This window comes from Nelumbo nucifera, chromosome 7 (assembly GCF_055504915.1).
Source record: "Nelumbo nucifera cultivar China Antique chromosome 7, China Antique-T2T, whole genome shotgun sequence".
Lineage (NCBI taxonomy): Eukaryota > Viridiplantae > Streptophyta > Magnoliopsida > Proteales > Nelumbonaceae > Nelumbo > Nelumbo nucifera.
Window position 1 is genome coordinate 2,506,432 of NC_142655.1, and position 27,522 is coordinate 2,533,953.

The following is a 27,522-nucleotide window of genomic DNA, read 5'->3' on the forward strand; positions in this document are numbered from 1 at the left end:
AAAATGTAATAGAGCAATTGAGTGACTTGGTCAACTTACTAACAGACATAAGGTTAAACGGAAATTTAGGGACATACAAAACTGAGGATAAAGATAAGGGGGTCATGTTAACACTGCCAACACAACAAATCAAGGATGTGGAACCATTAGCAAGGGTAGTAGATTGTGATGTTGAGCAATGAGAGAGGGAAGAAAACATACTTGGAGTTCTAGTCATGTGATCGGAGGCTCCAGAGTCAATAATCCTGGGATTGGGTGTGGATGCCAAACAAGCCATACCTAAGTGTGCGAAAGTAGCCGTGTTCTGCTGAGATGTGGATTGGACAAACCTCTCATACTTATCACGAGGAACACTCACCATCTCCTTCCCAGGAACATCTGTGGATGTAGGAGGCATCTGATCAGCTGAATGACTCTCTTGTCCGAAACTGGTGTCACTAGTCAGGGCATGATTGGCCCAAGTTGAGGGTGGACCATGCAAGTCATAGCAATAATTAATGGTATGTCCATCCATACCACAATGAGTACATCTCCTCGGACCCGAGCCACTTGATACTACAAAGGCTGATCTATCAGAAACATTAGAATTCTCAGTAGATCCAATGGAAGTCCTTCGAAGTCGAGCAAGCACCTCTTCTAAGGAAGGGAGAGCTGACCCTCCTAGTACCTGAGCCCGCACTGGTTCATACTCAGATTTCAGCCCTACCAAAAATCGAGTCACATCAAGCTGTTCTCTCTGTTGTTGCTGAATTTTGACACAGAAGTGAGGGGGTGATAAACATTCAACTCATTACGAATATTTCTCATACTAGCATAGTACTCCTCAAGACTTTGATTGCCCTATTGTAGATTAAAGTATTCCCGATACAGCTGATATACTCTGGTTGTATTGTCTTGACCAGAATACAACTTCTTAGCATGGTCCCACACATCTTTGGCAGTGTCAAGAAACATGAAATTTACACTAATCTTGGGTTCCATATAGTTCCATAACCACGTGATAATCTATGCATCCTCTTGTTCTCAGTCATTATACTCATGAGAATCAGTGGGGGGTTTCTCCTCCCTTGTGTGTTTCACCTTCTTCTTTGCCTTCAGAAAAAACTTCTACAGATTTAGCCTAAGGTACATAATTCTCTCCATTCAGTTTAATGGAGGTCATTTGAACATTCAGGTAGTCAGTAGGTATCATCACATTAGATTTGCTATCACTATTATCTCCCATTGCTGAATTCTGTTATTACTGAATTCGGCACACTGCACACTACTTGATCACACTGGTTTCAGCACTTGTTATTGCTGAAGATTGCACTCTTTACACCACAAACCCTACCCCACGACTACCTGAAATCTCACCACTATATGAGGACTACTCCCCCTTCGAATCACACAAAAAAAAAACAGCATAAACCCTAGCACTCTACAGTCTGAAATCCCATCATACAATTTGAAACATATTTCCTATTTGATTCGTAACAAAAAATATGGATTGAAATCTCTTACCTCATCACCCGAAAAACAAACTACACAAAAAGAAAATCAGACTACACAAGACACCCACTGCACCACACGAATCAGCCCTCTTCTCTTCATCGATTAGGGGTGGGCTTCTTAGAAACCACGGCAACCGACCATGAACAGCACAACTAGAGGCATAGAGACCTCCAAGGGAAGAGGGTGACCACTCCTTTTCAGCCCTTTCCCTTATCTCCAATCGATGGCAGAGAAATCAAGAGAAAACCCTAGATTGAGTGCGTAGAAAACAGAAATCTGGGCAGATCCGAGTTGCTTAGTTGTGCTCTGATACCATATTATGATTCGGCCTGCCCTTGAGTTCTATTAGTCTGATAACAGCCAAAAAGAGAGAAGGAACTTAAATGGTGTGGAGAGATTCCTCTAGAAGAGCTTTTCCTGGCCCTTTGTGAAATAGCTCTGAATCAAAATGCTGTAGTAGGAGACTGCTTTGATCAGATCAATAATGAGGTGGTCTGTGGACTGACTTTCAGAAGGAACTTAAATGATTGGGAAATAAATCCATTGGTGGAGCTTATTGGTTTATTACAAAACATCAAACCCAACCCAAGAGAAGCTGATGAGAGGGTGTGGAAATGGAAGAAAGATGGTCATTTTACTGTCAAATTCTTTCATAATGGTCTGGGAGCACAACAAGAAGTTCCTTACCTGTGGTCTAGTATTTGGAACCATTGCATTCCATCGAAGGTGACTTTCTTGGTTTGGACTATGTCACTTTGAAGATATTTAACAAAAGATTAGCTGGTGAGGGGAATTTTGCTTGATAGCCAATTATGCTCTTTATGCAATGATAGTGTAGAATCCTCAAACCATCTGTTCATCCGTTGCACCTTTTCTTACAGCCTTTGGAATCTGGCTTTACAATGTTTTGGGGTTCATTTCTGTTTCCTGGCCTCAGCATTGGCACTGTTTGAAGGTTGGAGAGTGCAAGTGTAGAAGAGGGAAGGTACTCTGGGGAGTTTTACTAGCAACCATCATCTGGGCAGTATGGAGAGAAAGAAACTTGTGCATTTTTTAAAACAAACATTCTGATTTAGACACTGTAAAATACAAGTTAAAGGGTTTGTTATGTTCCTGGTTAAGCATTCAAACTCCTTTTCACGGGGCCTGGCCTAGTGATTGTTTTGATGCTCGGTCCCTGTTTTCTTAATCATATACTATTGTTTTCTTTTTGTATATTCCCATTGTACATCATCTCTGTGTACATGGAATGGTTGTACCTTCTCACTTTTATTCAATGAAAGATATTATCTTACCTGTTTCAAAAGAAAAAAAGCTCATAGCTTATATTGGGGTGAACCTGGGTGAAGGCGCAGTTTGTTTTCTGTCAGCCTATGCTGTCTTTTGTAAACCAAGTGTAATCCACTTGTATAGCTGGTTTTTTCTTCTATTAATAAAATTATGGGAAAAGTACACTGCAGCCCAATGCAGAATTCTGAAATTACAGCTCCCCATAGTCTACTAGTCTACTAGTAGCCCCCCCCCTATAAACCGCATCCTGCCCATGGATTTGGCATCAATCCACGGTCAGGATTCATCCCACTGTACGGTGGGGCTAAAGAATTCTAGCTGGGCTGATCAGTCATTCTCCCTAAAATTATTAAGTACTGTTACATATCCAAAAAACCTTTTGAAGGTATGGGATGTGGAGTAAATCCTGTGCTGGAAAAGGTAAGTGCACAATAATATAGTTTTAGACGTCATACTTTCTGATTGTGAGGCAAAACTTTTCTACTTTTGTAATGGCTGGTTAGTATTATTTTTGAAGCCCAGCAGAGCTAGTAGGAGGTGGCTGTACATTGTGTGTTTGGTCTGATCAGAGCATACATGTTACCAGTTGTATGGGGGTGATGGTCTGCTGTACTTTTTTGATACTAAAATGATACAAATTCAACTTTTCTAAAGGAAAAAATGTTACCAAGGTTAGTCAATTCAATTGCACAAAGTATATATGTAGGTTGGGAGTGGAGAGAGTTCAGATTCTCAGAGGGTCCTACCATTGCTATTCTACTTTATATTATATATACAAGGTTTTAAACTTTGATTTCAGTGTAAATTTGGCTCCATGTAGAAGTGGAAGCCCACAAAAAATCATAAAACTATGGAAAATCATGGTCATATTTGTACAGTACAGTACTTGTTGGTTTTGGGCTGCCCTAGGTACTTTTGATACCTGAAGGGATTTATCTTTTCTCATTACTTTGTCTTTTCTTTCATGATGGATAGTTTTCTCATTTTTTCCTTAATATATATTTGCATCTTGTTACTGAACCAATCAGTAAAAGAGAAAATCAGAAACCATGTTCTTACATGTTCCATGAACTGATACAACAAAGGAAGGTTTATATAATAATATTAATTAACAGGATAGTACTTAGATGAACTATTATTTCCTAGATTTTATGGAAGAGCTTTTGTTTATTTTTTACCTGTACTGGTTATAGGGAACCTATGTTGAAGGGATAAAAGAAGAAGTTGTATTATCCCCTGTTCATGCTCTGTCCCTTATTGCAGCTGGTGAAGGTAAAACTTTTGCTCTGTTTATGAGTGCTTCTATATGTTCATATTTGTGGGCATGCAAAGTGTACAAGTTCCTTTATATATATTACACATGCATACATGCAAATCTTTCATTCTGGATTTTACTTTCCCTGCCTCTTCTTTACAGTTGGTCACTGATGCAAGAAATAAGAGTGAATAAGGAAATCATAAATCTTATGGCAAAGGTGTTTAACTCCATCCAAGGAGTTTGGCAGTTAAGAGATATGTAGAAAATATAGCACAAGTATGCAGGAATTGCTTGATATCAAGTTTTCTAAGTTTTGAAAACTCAAGAAATGTTAAAACTTCTTCTTGAGCAATAAGATGTGGATCTGAATCTTGTTTTTTTTTTTTTTGATAAATTCTACATGAATCTTGTTTTTCCATTCCACTCTGTTCAGTGCCATATCTATCGAAGATTTGGATCTCAATCTATATAATACTATTTAGATTAGCAGTAGGCTTGGTGATGGACACCAGTGGTGGATCCCTTTCAATAATATAGAATTAAAGCTCCTTCTCACTGTTAATTTTGTCTATAAATTTCCATGTGTTGAAAACTAAAATAAAAGATCTTACCTGTTATGCTGTATAACTAATAAGTTTGTACGCTAAATTTGGACAGAAGTCTATATTACTGTCTAGATTGGTCATCAATGATATATAGGTATTGTGCATCTTCTGGTTATTATTTATTAATTATAGGAATTTTGTCATGACAACAGAGCACAGACATGTTGGGTCTACAAGTTTCAATTTACTCAGCAGCAGAAGCCATACAATATTTACACTGGTATTTTAACTTTTTTTAACATCTTACTTTCAGCAGTTTTTTTATGTTTATCTGTCTATTTTTGTATTCTTTTTAGGCACAAGTACATAAATATTGGAATGACATAGATGTTGTGGGTCACTGTCTGACTGGTTAAATCCTTCTAATCCCTGGCTGGAGGGCCTTGCAGCTGTGCTCGGTGACCAATTAGGAATGTATGAATAAGTCTTGTGTACTTTTTTTTTATAACTAATGAATTTTATTAAAGAAATATGAAGTGTTACAACAGAGTATTACATAAAGCAATCCAACAGAGGTGTGAGGTGCAGCCCTTTTACCAAAAAGAATTACAGCTGAGCCAGAAAAAGTTCAGACTTATGCACCCCCAGTTTTGCAAAATAATCAGCCACTCCATTTGCTGACCTCCTTCCCCATTGGATTATAACAGTCATATCTCTAATTAACCATTTAAGTCTTTTTAATGATTCCCTATACTTCCAAATCACAAGTCTTGTGTACTTGGTGATAATTTTTTCATATAATTAGAAATATATGCTATTAGAAAAGTAATTTCTTTTTTAGTTACCCTAAAGTTCTTAAATAATTATCTAAAGCATCTTGTTTTTATGATCTTTTGGTCTCCATCTACTTATCTGAGTTCTGAGGACGAAATAAAACATGTTAGCCATGTGATGCAGTAGGGATGGAACAAACTGTCACAAGACAGAAAGAGAGAGGAAGAGAGAGAGGGAGAGAGAGAGGAGAAAGGGTAGAGAAAGAGAAAAGATAGAAATCCCAAGGAATCACTCCAAGGGTCCTAGAATTACTCCATACAGGCTACAACAAAATTTCAAGAGAGCTCTAAAGAAATCTTCATTTGCTTCAAAAGGAAGAAAATACATCTATTTATAGAGTGACTTGTGTGGCCCGGAATACTGTTCACCATAATTACAAAAAAGCCACTCCTTGTCTTGTGCATCAAGAAACATAATAACTTTCTACCTACTAATGCAAATAAACTGAAAATTGAAAGAGAAGCACTACTAAGATAGAGGAAAAGATGCTATAGCTCAATCCCACATGGGACTGGTCAAAATGACGAACATACCCCTGACCAGATCAGTTCAAGTCCCGAGAGTCTTCCCCATGCCAAATCAGAACCTGTTTCTTGGCCTTCTTATGAAAATAGGTCTTATAATGCCTGGACCGATCCCCATCACCATGTACACAAGAAAAGAAAAGGAAAGCCAAGGATGACAATTGCAGATCAAATATAGGGCATTTTCATCTATAGTTCTTCATTTTTCTAAATGCGTTAAGCCATATTATGACTAAATGAAATTTCCACCTTTATAAACTTGAGGCTGTCTGGAAGTTGATCATGGTATAACATTACCTGCTCAACTCAACTCACTAAGCCTTCTCTTAACTATAACGTTATCTACTGAAGATGAGATTCCTAAAGTTAATAAGTAATGTGGGTTCATACTTGAGCATATGATGATTCAGGTGATTAAGATTTGATGTTACTTCCTCATCTTCATGTCTGATGATTTTTTTTTTTTTATGTTTTCCATTTGGTATTCCTACCCTGTCGGTATCAATTTTTTATTTTTCTTTGACAACCTTGTCAACAGACAATAGAGAGCAGTCCATATGGTGAAAACAGCGAAGGAGAAGCAGTAAGCTTGTCACAGTTGGTATATTTCTGAAACTTCCCTTCTAGTTACCTAATTGTAGACTCCTTTTGGATCTATATTTCTTTGCCTGTGGTTCAACAATCATAGTTGTTTCTGATGACATCAATTATGTAGATGTGGTTATTGATTTTTTATGGCTTTTTTTTATTTTACTTGTATATGCAGAACCTCATCGATCTGGCAGGTTCTGAGAGCTCCAGAGCTGAAACCAATGGTGTGAGACGAAAAGAAGGATCATACATCAATAAAAGCTTGCTAACTCTTGGAACTGTGAGAACCTAGACATTATTATAGTGATAGAATTACTCATATTTTGAATTCTGGATGCTTTTGAAATCTTTAATGAGCCCATTTCTAGTATATGATAACTGATTGATGGACTTGAATCATTATTAGATGCTTTTCCTATTTTCCAATGTTCATGTTGTTCACTGATAACAAAAAAGAAAAAAAAAAGAAAACACTTGTTATAGTGATTGGAAAAATGTATTGTCAGTAACATGAAGTAATCTTCCTGTTCAATACAAAGTTTGATTGCTTAGGCAACTGTATTCTATCTTACTAACTGATGTAACCGTTTTTGGTCACGTACCATTTTTTGTGATGTATAAATTTTTTGGCTAAGTACCTCGTTGTTTGACCCGGTGGTGACGTGCCTTGGTGATGAGCTACTTGGTGGCGAACTCCTTGCAGGAGAACTACTTGGTGACGAACTGCTTGATGGCGGTCTGGTGGCGAACTGCCTGGTAGTGCTCCCTGGTGGCGAACTGCCTGGTGGCGAACTACCTGGTGGTGAACTGCCTGGTGGCGAACTGCCTGGTGGCGAACTGCCTAGTGGTGCTCCCTGGTGGCGAACTGCCTGATGGCGAACTGCCCGGTGGCGAGCTGCCCGGTGGCGAGCTGCCTGGTGGCGAACTGCCTGGTGGCGAATTGCCTGGTGGCGAACTGCCTGGTAGTGCTCCCTGGTGGCGAATTGCCTGATGGCGAGCTGCCCGGTGGCGAGCTGCCTGGTGGCGAACTGCCTGGTGGCGAATTGCCTGGTGGCGAACTGCCAGGTAGTGCTCCCTGGTGGCGAACTGCCTGATGGTGAACTGCCTGGTGGCGAGCTACCTGGTGGCGAACTGCCTGGGGGCAAACTGCCTGGTGGCGAACTGCCTGATGGCGAACTCGTCACTTGACTTGCTCCTAGGCGGTCTGCAACTCAGGGGATGGTGGAGCTCCCTGGTGCAGCGCAACCCGACTACCCTCCGCGTGAGGTGATTTTCTCTCCTTTGTAGACGGCGGGAGCTGAGGGACCTGCGAGAACTGAATCAAAGGACCCGGGGGTATTTTCCCGGCGGGGACTCTCCGATGCCTAAGTTAGCATTCTGATTACAGAGGGCTTGGAGAGAAATGAGAGAGCTAGAGAGTGGGGGTTACCATCCCTTTTTTCTCCCCTCTGGCTTTGGGGGTCGGAGTCCTTATATAGTGGTGCCCTCGCGGGTTAGGTGGGTGAAAAGCCTTCAAATGGTAAGACGTCATATCCCGTCAGAACCGGGGTACGGTGATGAACTCCTCGAGGTTGTCAGGCTGGCGCTTGTGCCAGGCGGCCAGGTCGGCGCCTATGTCAGTCGGCGGGTCGGTGTCCGGGCCAGGTTGCCAGGCCGGCGCCTGTGTCTATCGGTGGGTCGGTGTCCGGGCCAGGTTGCCAGGTCGGCGCCTGTGTCCGGGCCAGGTTGTCAGGTCGGCGCCTGTGTCAGTCGGCAGGTCGGTGTCTAGGCCAGGTTGCCAGGCCGGCGCCTGTGTCCGGGTCAGGTTGTCAGGTCGGCGCCTGTGTCCGGGTTAGGTTGTTAGGTCGGCGCCTGTGTCCGGGCCAGATTGCCAGGTCGGCGCCTGTGTCCGGGCCAGGTTGCCAGGTTGGCGCCTGTGGCAGGCTGATCTGGCCAGGTCGTGCAAGCCGCGCGCAGTTCGCGCCAGGCTGTGCAGGTCGCGCGCAGGCCGCGCTAGGCCACGTGCAGGCCGCCCGTGGGCCGCGTGTAGGTTGCGCCAGGCCAGCCAGACTAGTGCCCGGGGGGGACACCAACTTGGTAAGTTGTTGCCTGGGTGCTTGCCTAGTTGTCACGAGGTGCCACGTGTCGCAATTTCACTGGAGGGCCAAATCTGCCCTCATCAATTGCCCCCCACTCCCGAGCTGAGAGTAACTCAGCGAAGGGAGTAGATTTCTTTTGGCCCGTAAGTCGACGAGCTAGTAAGTTTTGATCCAATTCCTTAGGCTTTGGGAGCTGCCTGTATGTGGCGAGCTGCCAGTAAGACGAGGGGGTCTCCGCCAGTTCAATAGTGTAGCCCTTAGGCTCTGGGGCAACTTATAGTTCACTTTTGCTGATTTTGTTCCTGCTGAGAAAGCGACTCGTAGTCTACTCTTTTTTGACTTTTGCTCGTGCTGGAGAAGCGACTGGGCCTTAAGCAGTAATGTGGCCCGTAGGCTTTGGGAGTGATTCGTAGTCTACTCTTTTTTGACTTTTGCCCGTACCGGAGAGGCGACCGGGTCTTAAGCAGTAATGTGGCCCGTAGGCTTTTTGGGAGTGACTCGTAGTCTACTCTTTTTTGACTTTTGCCCGTGTCGGAGAGGCGACCGGGTCTTAAGCAGTAATGTGGCCCGTAGGCTTTTGGGAGTGACTCGTAGTCTACTCTTTTTTGATTTTTGCCCGTGCCGGAGAGGCGACCGGGTCTTAAGCAGTAATGTGGCCCGTAGGCTTTTGGGAGTGACTCGTAGTCTACTTTTTTGACTTTTGCCCGTGTCGGAGAGGCGACCGGGTCTTAAGCAGTAATGTGGCCCGTAGGCTTTTGGGAGTGACTCGTAGTCTACTCTTTTTTGACTTTGCCCGTGCCGGAGAGGCGACCGGGTCTTAAGCAGTAATGTGGCCCGTAGGCTTTGCCTATGTGGTGTCGAGCTATGATTGTGCTGCATCAGCTTCGTAAGGCCGGTCACCCACTCCTACAAGAAGCTACTAGGAGTTCGACCTTCGGGGGCAGCACTACTAACTTTAGGTTGCCAGCTCACACGGGAGCCTCGGAAGGCTCGACCGGTAAGGGCGCCTATGTAGTCTGTTGGCCGTCAACTCCCGCGGAAGCCACGAAGAGCTCATCTTTGTAGGGGGGACCTTGCGGAGAGGACTGATGAGGCATTATTTGAATTGAAAGTAAGGTTGGTAGAGCTACTTAGTCTGTTAGCCCCCTGCATAGTTTTTGAGTTCATAAAAAATGTAAACTATAAAGTGATAGCTTCAAAAAAGTGAGGACTTAGCTTTGGTAAGATGAGAACTTAGCTTTTGTAGGATGAGAACTTAGCTTTTCGTAGCGTATCCCACAAACGGTGCCAATTGATGTAACCGTTTTTGGTCACGTACCATTTTTTGTGATGTATAAATTTTTTGGCTAAGTACCTCGTTGTTTGACCCAGTGGTGACGTGCCTTGGTGATGAGCTACTTGGTGGCAAACTCCTTGCGGGAGAACTACTTGGTGACGAACTGCTTGATGGCGGTCTGGTGGCGAACTACCTGGTAGTGCTCCCTGGTGGCGAACTGCCTGGTGGCGAACTACCTGGTGGCGAGCTACCTGGTGGTGAACTGCCTGGGGGCGAACTGCCTGGTGGCGAACTGCCTGGTGGCGAACTGCCTGGTGGTGCTCCCTGGTGGCGAATTGCCTGATGGCGAACTGCCCGGTGGCGAGCTGCCCGTTGATGAGCTGCCTGGTGGCGAACTGCCTGGTAGTGCTCCCTGGTGGTGAACTGCCTGATGGCGAACTGCCCGGTGGCGAGCTGCCTGGTGGCAAGCTGCCTGGTGGCGAACTGCCTGGTAGTGCTCCCTGGTGGCGAACTGCCTGATGGCGAACTGCCTGGTAGCGAGCTACCTGGTGGCGAACTGCCTAGGGGCGAACTGCCTGGTGGCGAACTGCTTGGTGGCGAACTGCCTGGTGGCGAACTGCCTGATGAAGAACTCTTCACTTGACTTGCTCCTAGTCGGTCTGCAACTCAGGGGATGGTGGAGCTCTCTGGTGTAGCGCAACCCGACTACCCTACGCATGAGGTGATTTTCTCTCCTTTGTAGACAGCGGGAGCTGAGGGACCCGCGAGAACTGAATCAGAGGACCGGGGGGTATTTTCCCGGTGGGGACTCTCCGATGCCTAAGTTAGCATTCTGATTACAGAGGGCTTGGAGAGAAATGAGAGAGCTAGAGAGCGGGGGTTACCATCCCTTTTTTCTCCCCTCTGGCTTTGGGGGTCGGAGTCCTTATATAGTGGTGCCCTCGCGGGTTAGGTGGGTGAAAAGCCTTCAAATGGTAAGACGTCATATCCCGTCCGAACCGGGGTACGGTGATGAACTCCTCGAGGTTGTCAGGCTGGCGATTGTGCCAGGCGGCCAGGTCGGCGCCTGGGCCAGGTTGTTAGGTCGGCGCCTATGTCAGTCGGCGGGTCGGTGTCCGGGCCAGGTTGCCAGGCCGGCACCTGTCTGTCGGCGGGTCGGTGTCCGGGCCAGGTTGCCAGGTCGGCGCCTGTGTCCGGGCCAGGTTGTCAGGTCGGCGCCTGTGTCAGTTGGCGGGTCGGTGTCCAGGCCAGGTTGCCAGGCCGGCGCCTATGTCCGGGTCAGGTTGTCAGGTCGACGCCTATGTCCAGGTCAGGTTGTTAGGTCGGCGCCTGTGTCCGGGCCAGATTGCCAGGTCGGCGCCTGTGTCCGGGCCAGGTTGCCAGGTTGGCGCCTGTGGCAGGCTGATCTGGCCAGGTCGCGCAGGCCATGCGCAGGCCGCGCCAGGCCGCGTGCAGGTCGCTCCAGGCCAGCCAGACCGGTGCCCAGGGGGGACACCAACTTGGTAAGTTGTTGCCTGGGTGCTTGCCTAGTTGTCACGAGGTGCCACGTGTCGCAATTTCACTAGAGGGCCAAATCTGCCCTCATCACTAACCTTTCTAGATTTTCCTTTAACCAAAATCAGATTGCTAAAGGTCAAAATGTATATGTTGACAACTGCGTGAAATGTTATTTATTTTATATCTTTTTATCAGTAATTGAAATGTTATACTAATAAAAAAATATAAAGAGAATTACAGGATATACAAGACAGCCTGTTTTTAAGTGACCAACCAGCCTAACCCCTCGTTTGGCTAAAGCATCAGCCAACCCATTTGCTGACCTAGGAATTCAATGAACTGTTGCCTCCATACTTTTGATAATCTAGTTAATTTCTCTAATCTCCTGCCCGAAATACCACATCCCTTGTTCATTATGTTTCATCTGGATTGCCACCACTAGTGATCACCTTCTAGCACAAGCCTTTTAACATCTTACGAGCATATGTTGAGTTATTATGACATTTTTGTGTGCCATCACTTTTTACTTATATCTGCAGTCATGTCTAATCAGAAGGCTTGTGCTTTCAATTATCATTTTGGTTGTTATAGTTCTAGATAAGATTTTCTAGGAATTTGTTAATACTTGCTTTATAGAATTGCAGGTTATATCAAAATTAACAGATGGAAAGGCTACTCATATACCTTACAGAAATTCTAAACTAACGAGGCTTCTTCAGTCCTCTTTAAGCGGTCATGGGCGTGTATCTGTGAGTCTCCCAAGATGCTACTGTTGATATAAGTTGTAATATAATTGGTAAATTCTAATTGAAACTGGATGGTTCCATCAAAATTAATTTTGTTTTTATAGATTGGTTCCTTCAGAACTTTCAAAATTATTTTAATAAAGCACTGTTTGTTTAGAATTCTCAGCAGTGTAATTATGTGTCTATTTATGGTTGAAACTACAGCTTATTTGCACTGTTACTCCTTCATCAAGTAATTCAGAAGAAACACATAACACATTGAAGTTTGCCCATCGTGCAAAACATATTGAAATTCAAGCATCACAAAACAAGGTAGTCTTTCTATCTTTTATGATTTATGTGATACCTGTACTTGGTAGCTGACAGACATAGTCTTATCATCTACAGATAATTGATGAGAAATCACTCATCAAGAAATACCAAAATGAGATCCAAATTTTAAAGGAAGAGTTGGAACAACTGAAAAGGGGTATCATTACTGTACCACCATTGAAAGATGTTATTGATGATGACATTATGCTTCTAAAACAAAAGGTATCAATAGTGAGGCGGCTTGTGCAGTCATTTCTTTACTTATTCTATATTGATCTTTTCACGGTTGTCATGAAATCTATATCCATTTGAAACAATTTTGCAGATAATTTGACCAAATTCTTTTTCTGTGATATAATCTAAAAAGTTAGAAGATGGTCAAGTCAAGCTGCAATCAAGATTGGAACAAGAAGAAGAAGCTAAAGCTGTTCTTCTGAGTAGGATTCAACGGTTGACAAAGTTAATTCTAGTGTCCACAAAGGCTACACAATCTTCTAGATTTTCTCAACACCCTGGTCACAGGAGAAGGCATTCTTTTGGAGAAGAAGAGGTAGTTTACTGGAAAATTCTCTTGCATATTATTTTTTTCCTCTGGCTATAAATTAGTGACATCCAGTGTCTATTCTGTTGGATGTATAGTCAGGCTGTATTTGGATTCAGGGGAGCCAAAGGTGAAGGAGGATTCCAACCTCCCTTGAGTCAATGGGTTTTGACTAGCCACCCTTTGGAAAAACTTTTCTCTTTAGCTGAGAAAAACCCACTACCTTCTGGTTCTACTTGGCCATGCTTTTTGGCTAAACAACAAATACAGAAAATTGCATAAAATCAAATTCTTTTCTAAGCTGTGTTTCAGTTTCCTCTCCAATCTGAACACAGAATTATAGAATTCGTCCTTCTTTTCTTTCTCTGTTTGCTTGAGGTTGGAGATAACCTTAAGTTAAAATGATTAAAGAAAAAGAACTCACAATAGATAATTTTCATTTATTTTTTTTGCCAGTTTTCCTTGATTTCATTGCATAAATTGTTTCTACAGATTGCATACCTCCCATACAAAAGGCGAGATTTGATCTTGGATGACGAAAACATTGACTTGTATGTTTCTCTAGAAGGCAGCAGTGAAAATACAGATGATTCTTCCAAGGAGGAAAAAAAAAGCCGAAAGCATGGATTGCTAAATTGGTTCAAGTTGCGGGTATGTTACAACTTGTTTTACTAAAGAAACATGCTAATACTTCATGGTGCCATACATTATTTTATGCTTGTAGTGTTCTCAAAGTGTTCCAGTAATTTCTTCAGTTGATGTTTATATAATATTATATTAGCAGAAGCGAGATAATGGCTTCACAACATTGACAAGCATAGATGGTGATAAATCAAGTGTGAGAAAGTCAACTACTGCACCTTCAACTCCTCAGGCAGAAAGCATTAATTGTTCCACAGAACCTAGAATTTCTAATTCTTTACTTACTGAAAGCACTCCTGTCGATGTTTTGTTGGAGGTTGGACAGGATAGAGAAGTTCATGATGATAGATTTTCTGTATCAGATGCACCGTTGGTATATCCTTTGAACTTATCAATTCCATATGCGTTCTCCTTATGGGCTACTGCTTACTCTCTCTCTCTTTCTCTCTCTCTCTCTGGATTTTGTGGTGACTTGCCTTACTATGTTGGACGGTATCTAGCTGAATGAAATTGTCTTTAGTTGTGATGCATACAACTAATTAAGATAAAAAATCTACTTAAAATACAGATTTCTCAAATATTCATTTTGGATGAACATCTTGTAAAATATAATTTTCGGTCAATGATAAAGATAACAATCTACTTAAAATAGGGATTTCTACTTAATTATTGTTTGGAGTTGATAAGGAACATTTTTTTATTAGAAAGAGAAGAATTTTATTAATAACTGAGTAAACAGGTTACAGAATTACAGAAGGCACAGCAAGATAATTTATGCCCAACAAAATATTACAGTACAGCTCAAAAAAGCTGCTGCCTGTAGACCCCCTGTTTAGTTAAACAATCAGCCATCCCATTGGCAGTCCTCCTAATCCATGTAAAACAGGCATTGAGCTCCCTTGCCAAGCTTTCAATCTCACTTTTTTTTTTATCAATAACAGAAATCAATTTATTAGTGGACAATAAAATTACAATAATCTGGGAAGAGGTAAAGAGGCTCAACTCTCCCGAAAAAAAAGAAAAGAAAAGAGGATTACAGTACAGTCCAAAACATTTGTTCCCTTCCCAACCCTTGTTTTGCCAATGTATCTGCAAAAGCATTTGCAGCTCTTCACCCATTGAAACTGAACTTCCACCCACCTATTTAACCATTTAGCTTCCCTTCTTTCATTTGCATATTTCCACAGTCCATTGTCCTTCTGTAACCAGCTTTGAGTCTTCTCATCTCTGAACACCCCACCAACACCCGAGGGCCCAGGATTACCTTCACTACTGCCATCAAAGTTTAATTTTTCACACCCTGGGCTGGTGGAGACCATAAGCAAGAGGCAACTGATGAAAAAGAAGCAGAATTTTCCACTTCTAGCCAGCTATTCAATAGCACAACTGTAGAGACATCAGCAAACATATCCAAAGACTTCAGCCAATGCACCATCCTAACCAATATTACCTCAATGATACCTTCCTTGTTCCTTATCAGAAAAGGTCCTAGAGTTCCTCTCTTCCCATATAGTCCAGCAAATGGTAGCCATCACACACCTCCACATAACCCTACCCCTTTTCTTAGGCCATCTAAGGAAAGAGGTGGTAAACAAGTTTTGTATATCTGGTGGAAGGGTCCACCTGCAACCAAATAAAGAAATAAACCATTACCATATATCAGAAACAAAAGGACAGGAAATTAGTAAGTGGTAGGAGCTTTCACCATTAGCCTTGCAGAGGGTGCACCGATTTGGGGACAGGCACCAATTTGGCCTTTTTCTTCTGGAGTAAATCACATGTGTTACATCTACCAGGAATGCCTCCCAACAAAAAGCTCCAATCCTTGGAGGGATCTGCTCACCCCATATTTTCTTAACTGGGAAAGACTGAATAAAATTGTTGGTCTGTTGTGCCAAGGACTTAAAGAAAGAAGCCCAAGAAAAAGCCCCAGAGGGGGACAAAGTCCAAATTATACTATCCCTTTTTGAAGGGTCCAAAACCACCCCATTCAAAATCTGAATTAAATCCACAACAGTTCCCAAGAACATTACCCCTATTGGTAATCCAAGAAATCACTAGTCGTGAGTCACCTTCAGCCTCCGGGTTTTTTAAATCTGCTTGCTTAGCAAGTTTTAGACATTGTAGCAGCGCTAACAGCTTAGGCTTTTGAGAGTGACCCACCCCCAAAGGACCTGAATACATACATTGCCAATACTTTTCTTGAAGAGTCTCTAAACAAACCACCAATGTCTGCCAGGCCCGGGTTACCTAAAGAGCTTCCACCAAAGTCCAGCTTGATTTTATTGGTACCTGGGGGCTTCCATTCCATCACCTTTCTTTCTTCCTTACTCAAGTCAAAACACCTGATTGGACTGAATTCTCAGAGATCTATAGCAAGCAGTACAGGTTGCACCATTGCAGTGAAGAAAAAGAAAATAAAGGAGAAAAGAGAGAGAAGAAAACTGGATTACTGCAATCTCTACTCTGATATCATATAACAAGTCTGGTTTCAGAGGAGAGAAACAGAAAAATAGAAGAGAGGAATGGGTAGCAGTCTATTTGAGAAGAAGAGAGACACGTGGTAAAAATGGATGGGCTATTGACCCAGACCGTGTGTATTGTTTCTTAACTGGATTTTTTTTTGTCATCATTTTTTATTGTTTTCATGATGAAATAATGTGCATTATGCTTTGTGAGTTGAGATGAAGCTTCGTTGAGTTGAGTCATGGATCCCTTTGCCCAGGAAAATAAAAAGGAAAAAACTTAGGCCAATTATCTCTCAAATTTCTGAGAATTTGATTTTTCTCCTCCCAGTGGATTTCATTAGTAGCATAACTTTGGCAGGTTCCTGTAACGTTGTTGTCTTTTGCAAATAAACTATAGCATGTTGGTTCTTGAATATTACATGTTAGCAATTACATTTTCTACATGCGGGTGTCTTCAAATTTAAGATTTTCCTAATGATGTCAGGCCAGCATAAAAATGACAGACCAAATTGATCTGCTAAGAGAACAGCAAAATATTTTGTCTGGAGAGGTGGCGCTCCACCAAATTGCTTTAAAGCGCTTGTCAGAAGAGGCTGCAAACAACCCTAAGAAGGAACAAATTCATGTAATGAACTTAAAATTTTTGTTTCTGCATTACTAAATAATATGAATATGCATAATAAGAAAAATCCCGATGATCTTTTGAACTGAAGGTGAATGTACAAAAGCTAAATGATGAAATCATGGTGAAAAAACAACAGATAGCTTCCCTAGAAAAACAGATTGCTGTTTCCATCCTAACATCTCAAAACAAGGACACCTTGGAGTTGTCACAGGTAAAGGCTAGTGCCTAAGTTATTTGCTTATCTTCACCTATTAGCTTATTGTTCATCTGGGTATCATTTTATGCTGCAGTCTTTTGCTGAAGTGGTTGCTCAATTGAATGAGAAGTCCTTCAAACTTGAGGTAATTTTCTCTAATCTAAGTTGGGCAGGCAGAAATTTCTCCTTTTGCCTGGGGGAATATATTAGGCATTTTTCAATTGAACTAATTATGATGGTAATTTTAAAATTTGATATAACTTTATGGAAACGTGTATAATCCTTAAAGGTGTTTTTTATTGGTTAATTATTGATATTAACTTCTCACAATGTTTTTATTATTTATTGTGTTTAACAACTCTACTAAAAAATATTAAGTATTCTTGTTATTATATTGGCGCAATAAATTTTTGTTATATGTTATATGGTCTTAGTTTATTACTTGATCAGGCAATGACTTTTCAATAGTTGAAATACTATTCTTTTATGCTGTAATATGTTTTTGGTTTTAATTGAATAAATTTGAATGCTTAGCATATAAAAATTTACCTTACAGAATCAGCCCAGTAGAGTAACATCAAAGGATCCTTGTTCTCTTTCGAAATTGATGGTTAAGATTTTCAATATGGATCATACAAGCACAATCATTTTAAGAAGCTTGTTTAATATGATATGAAAATGGAAAAATAATTGTGGTAACAGTATTGTGTATGTGACACATGGTATGAAGGTTCTGGAGTTATGTTATGCTTTTATTTAGAAAAGAACTGAACAGAATTAAACTTCTTGAGTTTCTAATGTAATAATAAAGAAATGGAAATAGGGAGGTTCTAAAAATAGGGCACCCTTCAATAAGAGCTTGTATGGAAAGTCAAGACCCACAGTCAAATGGCCTAAATAATCTTGTTTGGTTACATTTAATCATGAAAATTTTGTAACTTATTTGCAGATCAATTAGCCTTACCACATCAATAAACTCTAATATTTGAATTGAACATATATGATCAATGATCAATCCAATACCGGGGAGTTTTGGTATAACAATATTTAAATGAAATCCATTCATAGTGGGCACTGATCCTTTGTATATGGAGAAATGGAAGCTCAAGAGTGCACACTATGGTTCTTATCGTGAGGTCACTCTCATTAGAGCACTACTAATGAAAATAATAATAGTGCTGACAAAGTAAGTTATGGTGGAAAGGTGAGAGTTGAGGAAAAAAGTGGAGAAGGTCAAGTGAGTATAGCTAGAATGATATGTAAAAGATAAAGTAAGATTTAGAGATAACCCATATTAGATCCATAGGAAGTAGGTGAACCAAAGTAGGGACAAATTGGCTGCTGCCACTTAGGGCTGCATATGGTATCCTTTTGTATCTTTTCAAATTCGGATTCAATCTCATTAAGTGTAATCTGATTTCGATCCATTTATAATTGGATTGAATATGGATCCACCCCTATCCAATCCAATTTGAATTGCTTCAAATATATACGCTCATATACTTAAAATTTATATTGTATCTATTAGTAAAGTTGATTTGAATGCTGTGTTTTAATAAATTTTCCATAGGTTCAAGTTTCATATAAGTAATTTTCAATTAATTGTGTCCATAAAGTATAACATCAAAGTTTTTTTTTTTTTTGTTCATTTTTTAATACTATATGACATTTGATCAATTTTAGTTTAATTTATTTATACTATTCAATATCCAACTGCAATTTGAATTCAATTAATATCCAACATAAATCCAATGGATAAGATACAATTGGAATTCCAACATAAATCCAATGGATAAGATACAATTGGAATTCCAATATAAATGAATCAAATTTGGATCTACCTACATCCAATCTGATTCAATCCATTTGCAGCCATACTGCCACATAAACTAAGAAGAGAGTAATGGATTTGGGGGAGGAGGTCTACATGGAGAAAGGACCAATGAGAGAGCTGCTACACTGACAGAGGAGAATCTACCATGGAGTTTTCATTTATTTATTTATTTTGGTTTTTGGATGCGCCCACCTCCTCACCTGGATCCATGCTGCTCTCAACATGTGAATGTGAATTTCTAGACTTTCTAATTCCATGTTAGATATATTGGTTTTATATGCTTCTATATCATACTATCCCTGACTTGGTTGTTTTGTCTGATGTTTCATAGCCTTCAGTATTTGTCATGCTTCTTTCAAGTTTCTATCATATGTGAGGAACTTTGATGCATCATTTGTTTCAGGTGAAGGTTGCGGATAACAGAATAATTCAAGAGCAGCTCAACGAAAAGGTACTAAAACTGTTACAACCAATGCACCTAGAGCTTTATGAGTGCAAAAATGAGAGTGACCTCATTTGTTACATTTTGCCAAATTTAATTAATTTTCTAATATATTGATATCTCATAGTACAATTCATTAAAAATACCATCTTATATACTTGTTATGTGTTACTTCTGTTCAGCATATTAGAAGCATCCATGCTCACTTCCGTTGCATAGGGTACGTATCATGTCTGGTACCAATATGTTAGGCATCTACAGGTTTACATGTATCACAATTACATGAGTATGATTGGTCATGTGTTCAATCTTCCAGTTCACATTAGTCCTATACCTTGTATTGGTATTTTTCCTGAATGATATTACCAATCTTTAGTTTCATACTTTTTAATTTAAAGTTTTCCGACAATAAAAAGGCTTGTTCTGGACATGTGACAATGGCTTTGGGGCTGAAATTGTAAAATGAATAGAGGGTGGCTAGAGAAACATGCAGGGCCTTTTAAGGAACATAACCATCTTGCCATGTGGAAGATTGCTGGCTTGTTTATGTTTTCTTCATTAAACAACCCAGCTAGCAAATAAAGTAGCCATTACCCAATGTATGCTCCCAAAATATTATTACATTCTGTACCAAATTAAATTAACTCTTACATAGTGGTTTATCCATTTATTGTTTCATGTATATCTACATTTATACAAATTATCAAGCACATCATCTATAACTGTTTAAGGGTGGATCTTGTGTGTTGGAGCTGTTTAAGCACATCATCTACAAATTATCAAGCACAGTATATAACAAGAAACATAAAAGTAAATAAGATACAGCATGGTTCAGTTAGTGCTTAATTGACTTTGGATGCAAAATTCGTTAGAAGTATTACTATTTTATTGAATTTAGTATCAAGGGAATTGTTCATCTTGGTTTAGAATAATACAATTATAAGTAATTCAAATAAATAAATAAAGGCTTACCTTTTTAGTTAAAGTAGCTTTTCCTGTATAGATTTCAAGTCAGTAATATCCCCCCAAGTCTTACCAAAATTTCACAAAATTTATTACTTGGGCCTAAAGTTTTGGTGATATGTATCTGGTCAAGCATTTGGATTCCCCATGGATTTCATGTCCCCTACCTGCAAAAGGTGAAGTGTAACAAATATTTTATACTATTGGCAATGGTAACTGATTCGTTGTCAAATATCCTTTTTCTTGCAGATCCGCGAGTGTGAAGGATTGCAGGAAACAATCATTTCCTTGAGACAACAGCTGGCCGAAGCACAAGAGCTGAGGAGTTCTAGTTCAGTTTCAGTAACAGCACATTCACAGCATTACACTGAAGAGAGAAGCTTCCAAGAAGAAGTTGCTCTCAGAAAAGAAGATGCAGTCCTTGGAGATGCTAATGAAGACTTGCCAATACAAGAACAGGTTTTAGTTATGTAAACCTATTTATTGGTTTTTCAGTTCTAGCTATTTGGAGCTAACCTATTAAATTCATCCACAAACTCATACTAACCTAGACAAGTTTCCATTGATGAAATAAAATGAATCATTCTCATAATAATAAAAATGTTTGGTTTACATGTACATGAAGCTAACCTATTATACTCTGTCTTCCTATGGCTGCTCTCTTTGGAAAGGAATCATGAAAATCATCCTGTGTTTCTCGAAGGGTATTGGCTACAAGGTGGGTGATGGTAGCAGGTTGTTGTTGTGGAAGGATCATTGGTGTGCTGAACTTCTTTGGAAGAGTTATTCCCTCAATTATTTCGATTAGCCAAGAATAAGGATGCCTCAGTTGCGGAGTTTTATGAGATTATTGGGGGGAAATGTGATTTGGAGTCCCAGATTCAGGAGAAGTTTCCGGGATTGGGTTGTTGGGCTGCTTCATTTGTTGAAGGATCAGTCTGTTGAGGTAAATCAGATGGATAAGTGGAGAATCTGGAGATGGAGATGGAATTATGATGGGCATTTTTCTGTTAAATCATCTGTGTGTGGATTATATGGGTCAAACTAAATATGCTTTCCAACCAAGCAGGTCTGGAACCCAATGTCCCCTTGAAGCTGAATTTCTTGGTTTGGGCTGCAGCCCTTTGTAAGTGTTTTACCAAGAGTTTTATTTTGAGAAGCAATTTGCTGACCCAGGACTTAAGCTTGGCCTCTGTGGCTGGGAGGCTGCGTCTGTTGACCATCTTTGCATCCATTTCCTGGTAACTTGTTGAGATCTGGTGGCATTTCATCAAAGCTGCTGGTCTGAATTGGTCGGTGCCTTGCTCAGTGAAGGATTGCTGCTAGACTCTCTAACATTAAACGAAAAGGCATTGATGGGTTAATTAGTATTGCTGTGGGTAGATCGGAGACCTGGGTTTCCATTGTAGATGACTTCAAGCACCAGAATATGTTCCTGTTGCTGAACTCGAAGAGCTTATGGGATGTGTAATGTGATGTTTGTCCCAGGTGGGGGGACTGGTTTGTTTGTCCTGCCCTCTCCTCTTGGGTGTATGTTGTATTCTTTTCTTGTGTGTGCTATGCAATAAAATTCTTACTTTACCTTTTTTCAAAAAAAAAAAATAACTTTGGGAATACCAATTCCAATCTATTAAAGCATGATCATGGAATATGTAAACACTAGGCTTACGTTAAGAAATCAAAATACCAAAAACAGAACTCTTCTACCTGAAAGACTACTGCTTTTGGATTCTTAGCAAGTGAACTTTCTGCATTAGTAAAATCAGCATGATGTCAAACTATATCATTCTTTATTAAAGGTTTAAAATAGGATACTACAAGTATATAGAGAGCTATTGAATGATTGCCACTTCCAGATTCCAGTAACTTTCATGTCACCTACAGATTGAACTACAGGGGGGAAATTGTTTTGAATCCTTGGAGAAGGGCTCTCTTATTTTTATACTTCAAGAGAGAGAGAGAGAGAGAGAGAGACCTCAACTTAATCTAAGGGCTATCCTGTTAGCTACAATCATAGAGCAAGATCCCAACTAATTCTGTAGGAAACCCCTTATCACGGCATCTTCTATTGATACAACTATTACATCTTTTACTATACTGGAAGCACAAATATGATACACTTCTAGAATAATTTATTTTGATATTTGTATTAATCCTGGAACTGTGTTGCTTTTGTGTGCAACTTATGTCAGTCTGGAAACTCCAGAGATCCCAAATTAAAATATTTCAACACAAGATATCGGTGTCATACACCCAAGCCTACCCAATTTACAGGATAACACATAGCATAATCAATTTTACCTGACACTTTGCACATCTCTATTTTAAACTTTGAGCCAAATTAGCAAAAGAAGATATACACCTTAGATCAAGATAGATAATATGGAATACGAATATATGATAAACATTTTGCTTCTTAGTAGAAGAAGAAAATGTCCTGTTTATTATGATATTGTAGAATTTCTTTTTTGCATGTGATACATCAGTTTATATTATGCCGTAGAATTATATTGAATGAAATGGTAAGCCTGGTTAACATTATAATTGCTCTCTTTGACAATTAGGCAACCGAGGTTGAAGAACAGAAGAGGAAAATGACTGAATTAACAGAAGCAAAAGAACTGCTTGAAATCAGAAATCGAAAGCTGGCAGAAGAGAGCTCATATGCTAAGGGGTTGGCATCTGCTGCAGCAGTGGAGCTGAAGGCATTATCAGAAGAAGTCGCCAAGCTTATGAACCATAATGAGAGACTAGCTGCTGACTTGGCTACACTAAAGAATTCCTCCTCCCAGCGAAAACCCATTGGTACTGCTCGAAATAGCAGAAGAGATGGACATATCAAGAGGCATGACCAAGCAGGATCTGCAGACATAAAGAGAGAACTAGCCATGAGTCGAGAGAGAGAGCTGTCATATGAAGCTGCACTGATAGAAAAGGATCAAAGAGAAGCAGAGCTTCAGAAGAAGGTGGAGGAATCTAAACAAAGAGAAGCTTATCTTGAGAATGAACTTGCTAACATGTGGGTTATGGTGGCAAAGCTGAAATCTTATGGAGATGAGAATAATGATTATATATCCCATAGAGTAGATGGTAGTGAACTTTGGGACGAATCAATAGATACAAAGAGATTTCAATAGAATTGGCTCAATGCCACGGGGTATTATGTAAGTGAAGAGGAAAGAAATGAAGGAAAAAGAGGAAAAAGGGGGGGGGGACTCAGAAATCAAGTTTGTCATAGTGCAAAATTCGTGTTATTCCACTTTAATCGGTTCTACTAAGCTCTATTGTCACATTGTTCTCTTGCTATTGCCCTTAAACTAGAACTTGCAGCAAAACAGATGAATCAATCTTTACTAAACTACAGATGGAGACAACTGACGAGGGTCTAGACAACCTGAGTTAGCCCCTTCCCAGTGCACAGGCACCCGCCAATACAAGTTTTGGGGAGGGACAGATGTTATCCTGTACTTTGAGGATAGTGACACTTGGCCTCCTTAATTTGAATTCAGATTAACCGAAGGCTTTAACTGTTCAGCGGACTGTGAAACCAATAACGAGATTCCCCAGTAATAAATTCATAGGCCCTACTATAAAAGATATGGGCCCATGTGTCTAAATACTGGCGTGAAACCTTATCGTTGGTTCCACAGCCTGCTGAATAACTAAAGCGCCTGTTCCCTTAATTTTCATTTGTAACAAAGACCCACCCTAAACTTTAAGATTCCAGCAATTTGCCCCTGCCTCGTTGACAGATTTGATGGTAAAGGTAAAACTACTAAAATATCTTATCAGAAAAAGAGGTAAAGCTACTAAAATGTCCATGGTTGAGAGGAGAAAATATCAAAATAACAAAAATAGGCTTCTTAAAGTACAGTATCTCTTGTTGCATTTTTAGTTTTTTTTTTTTTTGTAATTTTATTGTTATATGTATTTTCCTTTTTTTCTCTGTTGTATTTTCTGCAATTTTTTCTTTTTCTATATTTTGTCATATTTTCTATATTATATGCAGTTTGTTTTACTTTTCTTTTCATTTTCATTTTTTGTATTTTATTATTTTCTACAAAGGGTGTCATAAGGGCGTTTTAGGGTTTTAGAAATGTTTAAACACGCAAATGACAGTGGCATGAGAATATTTTTTTCAAGTTAAGTAACAGGATGCCAACGGTGGAGCAAAATGCTTAAATCTGAAAGTTTAGGTTGGTATTTTCAAGGCGCCAAATGTTACACCCCCTAAGTACAGGATAGCAGTCTGTAAGTAATTTACTCTATAGGCCTATATTTTGTGGAAAAATACGGACAGGCCCAATGTTAGTAAATAGTAACCCTGGGTTGGATTCAGTGCATTTGAATTTGAAGGGTTTTGTTTTCGAGTCCACTGAAACTTTGACACGTCATTCGCTGCTCTTCTGGTCATACCTAAAACCGGCTGAAGCTTTAATGCTAGTAATGACTGATAAAAATATTTTTAAACAAAAATTGGTAAATATAAAATTTTTGTAAATAAAAACTAAATACTGACAAAAACATCGAAACTCTCACGTTCTCACCCTTGTTCCCTCACGTTTTTAAACAAACCCTCACGTTCTAAATAAAGAAAGAAAAACGCTCATGTTCTCGGTTCAAATGCAACTCAAATCCTTCTCCCCCAACCATTAATGGGGTAAACAACGTTGTTCTGCCTTTGGATTTGCAAGATACGAGACGTCTCTTCTTCCTCCACATGAAGCTTCTGCGAGTAAAAACAATAGCTCCAAAGTCTCACACAAGGTTTTCTTTCTTGGTAGACTCTCAAAATTTTCAATTTTAAATGGAGTCTAGGGTTTCAGATTTTAGTATTTACAGGGATTTCTTGATACAAATCAGTGGGTTCATTAGCTTTTTCGTTCTCCCTTTCTGGCTTCTGTATTTTAGGGTTTTCAAGATTAGAAACGGAATTGGAGAATGGGAGCTTTGTTTCTACTTCTCATCAAAATATATAATCTAGGCAAAAGAAAATGTTTTTTCAAGAAGGACGGACGAAAAAGCCTAAACACAGTAGTTCACCCTTGGGGCCTTAAACACTCTTTCGATGTTTGAAACTTTCTGTTAACACTAATGGCGTTGCCGTTAAGAATCATGGTTGCTGTTTGAACACCATTGATGAAAGCTTGTTGTCGTTAATGGTTTGAGGAGCAAGGTTTGAGCCTGGGAACGTGAGGGCTCTGGAGTATTCTGTAAGTACTTAGTTAGGTTTTGTTTATAAAGGTTTTATATTTTATCAAGTTTTATTTATAAAATTTCAGTGGGTGATGGTCAGTTAAGCATCAGATGATGTGTCAAAATTTTAGTGGTATATCTTGGAGTCCAAATGCGATCCTGAGTGATTTTTTGGTGGGAGTCGGGAATTTAGAGAAATTGGGTACATGAAGGTTGTGGTATGAAATCTGTGACCATGGATCTGTCTGATGTTGAGAAAGCTTGAGAACCAGTCAAATTTTTTCAACATGGAATTGGATCTTCCCAAAATGTTTAGAATATATCAAGGATTTTCATAAGGCTTCCTCTTTTTATTAAGAAGAAATGCCCGTTAAATGACACCTCTGACATAAATATTAGACTGCAAGCATATTTTGAAGATTTGGCACAAGGACGTAGACATTGTTTGAAACGGAGACTTCTTGTTTGCAGCCCCCATCATTATAATTGTTTGAGAGAAAACTATGAATACAACCCAAAATCTGTGATCTAACATCATGATCTCCAGGGTGATGGGATTCTCTGAAAGCAAAAACTCTGCTCACACTGTGAAAGCATGGGAATTCAGCCGCACCTTTGAAGCATTTCCCCATGAATGGGAGATACCCTAATATGCGGTTGGATGCTATGTGAACAGAGTTTTTACTTGCAAGAGATCTGGGCTCATCTGCAGGCTCGGCATCTCACCACAAATGAGGCGTAGGATCAAACCGGCATGACTGCATGCTCTCCGTGGTAAGATCAATGGACCACAGCCCAAGGTTTGAAGTATGATAGTTTACTGAGTTTGGAAACTCTTTGTTATTTAAAATTTTTGTGTAAGATAGTTTGCAAATAGCTGTGGTCCTGTGCAGAGCCAGACCTCCATCAAGCAAAAGCCCTGCTCACGTTGGGAACATGTCCTCTACATGTACATGTATATTCACAATATGTGACTAGATTCCCATGATTTCTGCAGAATTTTTATTTGCAAGGAATCCCATAAAATAATAATTACTCTTTCTTTTTTGAAGTAAATAATAATAATTACTCTTTAAATCATTTTAACCATTAACTCTATATAAATATTATATATACATTAATTAATACATTGTGATACTTTAAACCTTACACCACAGATTCATACCTGCTCTGTCCCCGCCCTTCTTCATCTCCTGCAATGTATAATATGTAATTCCTAAAAAACATGATGATCTTCAAGAGAGGAATTTGGCCTCTAGGGAACTTTTCTTCACAATAGAAATCCCAATGCAGCAGCAAAAGTTCTATTACATTATATACGCTGTCGGGTCCAAAGCAAAATGAGAGAGAAGTATAACAAGTGCTTTAAATAGTCATTTTAAACCAATTATATGCTGCTAGGAGAGAGTACTTTCTTACGACCAAGGCAAAATTTATGCAGCATCTGCTGCATTGTGCAGAAAAAGATGTGATTGGTTATACATATATGATGGTTATTAAATGTGAAATTACATTTTGTGAAAAGAATTAATGAAAAGTAAGCAAACTTTAACATGATTGATTGAAATCTTGATTTAAGCGAGCAATCAATATTAATGAATGTTTCGTAGTTGAACTCTAAATTCAAAATTGAAGTGATTTTGAGTACAAATATAAAATATATATATATATATATATATATATATATATATATACACTATCTTGTATTTTTGTATTTTTAAGCCCTGTTCTTTTTTCGTTATTTACCCTAGTAAATGCAGTCACTTGGGTAAGTTTTTCCTAAGAAACACTTATTCCGGTAAGTGCATTTATCCATATACTTTTATTTCTCATGTAAATAAGGCAATGACCATTTTAACCATAAAAATTTATTATTAAAAAGAGGCATTTTTGTCCCATTCAAGTGTTGGCAACCCCCTAGGTGGAAAAGCTATTTATCCACCTAGGAGATGGGCATCACTTACCCCTGGATAAGTGGTACCCAGAAAAATAAACTTTCCCTTATCCCCATATAAATCCGAAAAAAATAAAGAACAAGTAATTCTTGGTCAATGGAAACCAAAATCCCATTGACCAACTTTCCCCCCTCTCAAAATCCAAAAAAAGAATGCCTCCTAAACCTTATATTTACAGTTGTGCATTGTTTATATTTGTATTTATAATCTTTCCA

General features: G+C 39.7%; 1 protein-coding gene across 4 annotated transcripts in view; it reads left to right on the forward strand.

Moving 5' to 3' along the window:
- The window catches only part of LOC104597598 (kinesin-like protein KIN-7K, chloroplastic), a 68,548-nt gene extending 45,057 nt beyond the window's left edge, over positions 1-23,491 (forward strand). For 2 of the 4 annotated variants that reach the window (XM_010259228.3, XM_010259227.3), the window contains exons 9-24: positions 3,978-4,056; positions 4,800-4,867; positions 6,484-6,546; positions 6,712-6,816; positions 12,032-12,136; positions 12,338-12,445; positions 12,521-12,667; positions 12,813-12,995; positions 13,479-13,637; positions 13,768-14,001; positions 16,581-16,721; positions 16,810-16,932; positions 17,012-17,062; positions 19,155-19,202; positions 20,406-20,615; positions 22,721-23,491. In XM_010259228.3, coding sequence (XP_010257530.1) covers positions 3,978-4,056; positions 4,800-4,867; positions 6,484-6,546; positions 6,712-6,816; positions 12,032-12,136; positions 12,338-12,445; positions 12,521-12,667; positions 12,813-12,995; positions 13,479-13,637; positions 13,768-14,001; positions 16,581-16,721; positions 16,810-16,932; positions 17,012-17,062; positions 19,155-19,202; positions 20,406-20,615; positions 22,721-23,293 — 2,397 coding nt within the window. In that variant the 3' untranslated portion in view covers positions 23,294-23,491. The remainder of the gene's footprint in view (positions 1-3,977; positions 4,057-4,799; positions 4,868-6,483; positions 6,547-6,711; positions 6,817-12,031; positions 12,137-12,337; positions 12,446-12,520; positions 12,668-12,812; positions 12,996-13,478; positions 13,638-13,767; positions 14,002-16,580; positions 16,722-16,809; positions 16,933-17,011; positions 17,063-19,154; positions 19,203-20,405; positions 20,616-22,720) is intronic. The other 2 variants (XM_088891371.1, XM_010259229.3) reach the window with 1 other exon arrangement.
- The last annotated feature ends 4,031 nt before the right edge of the window (positions 23,492-27,522 follow it).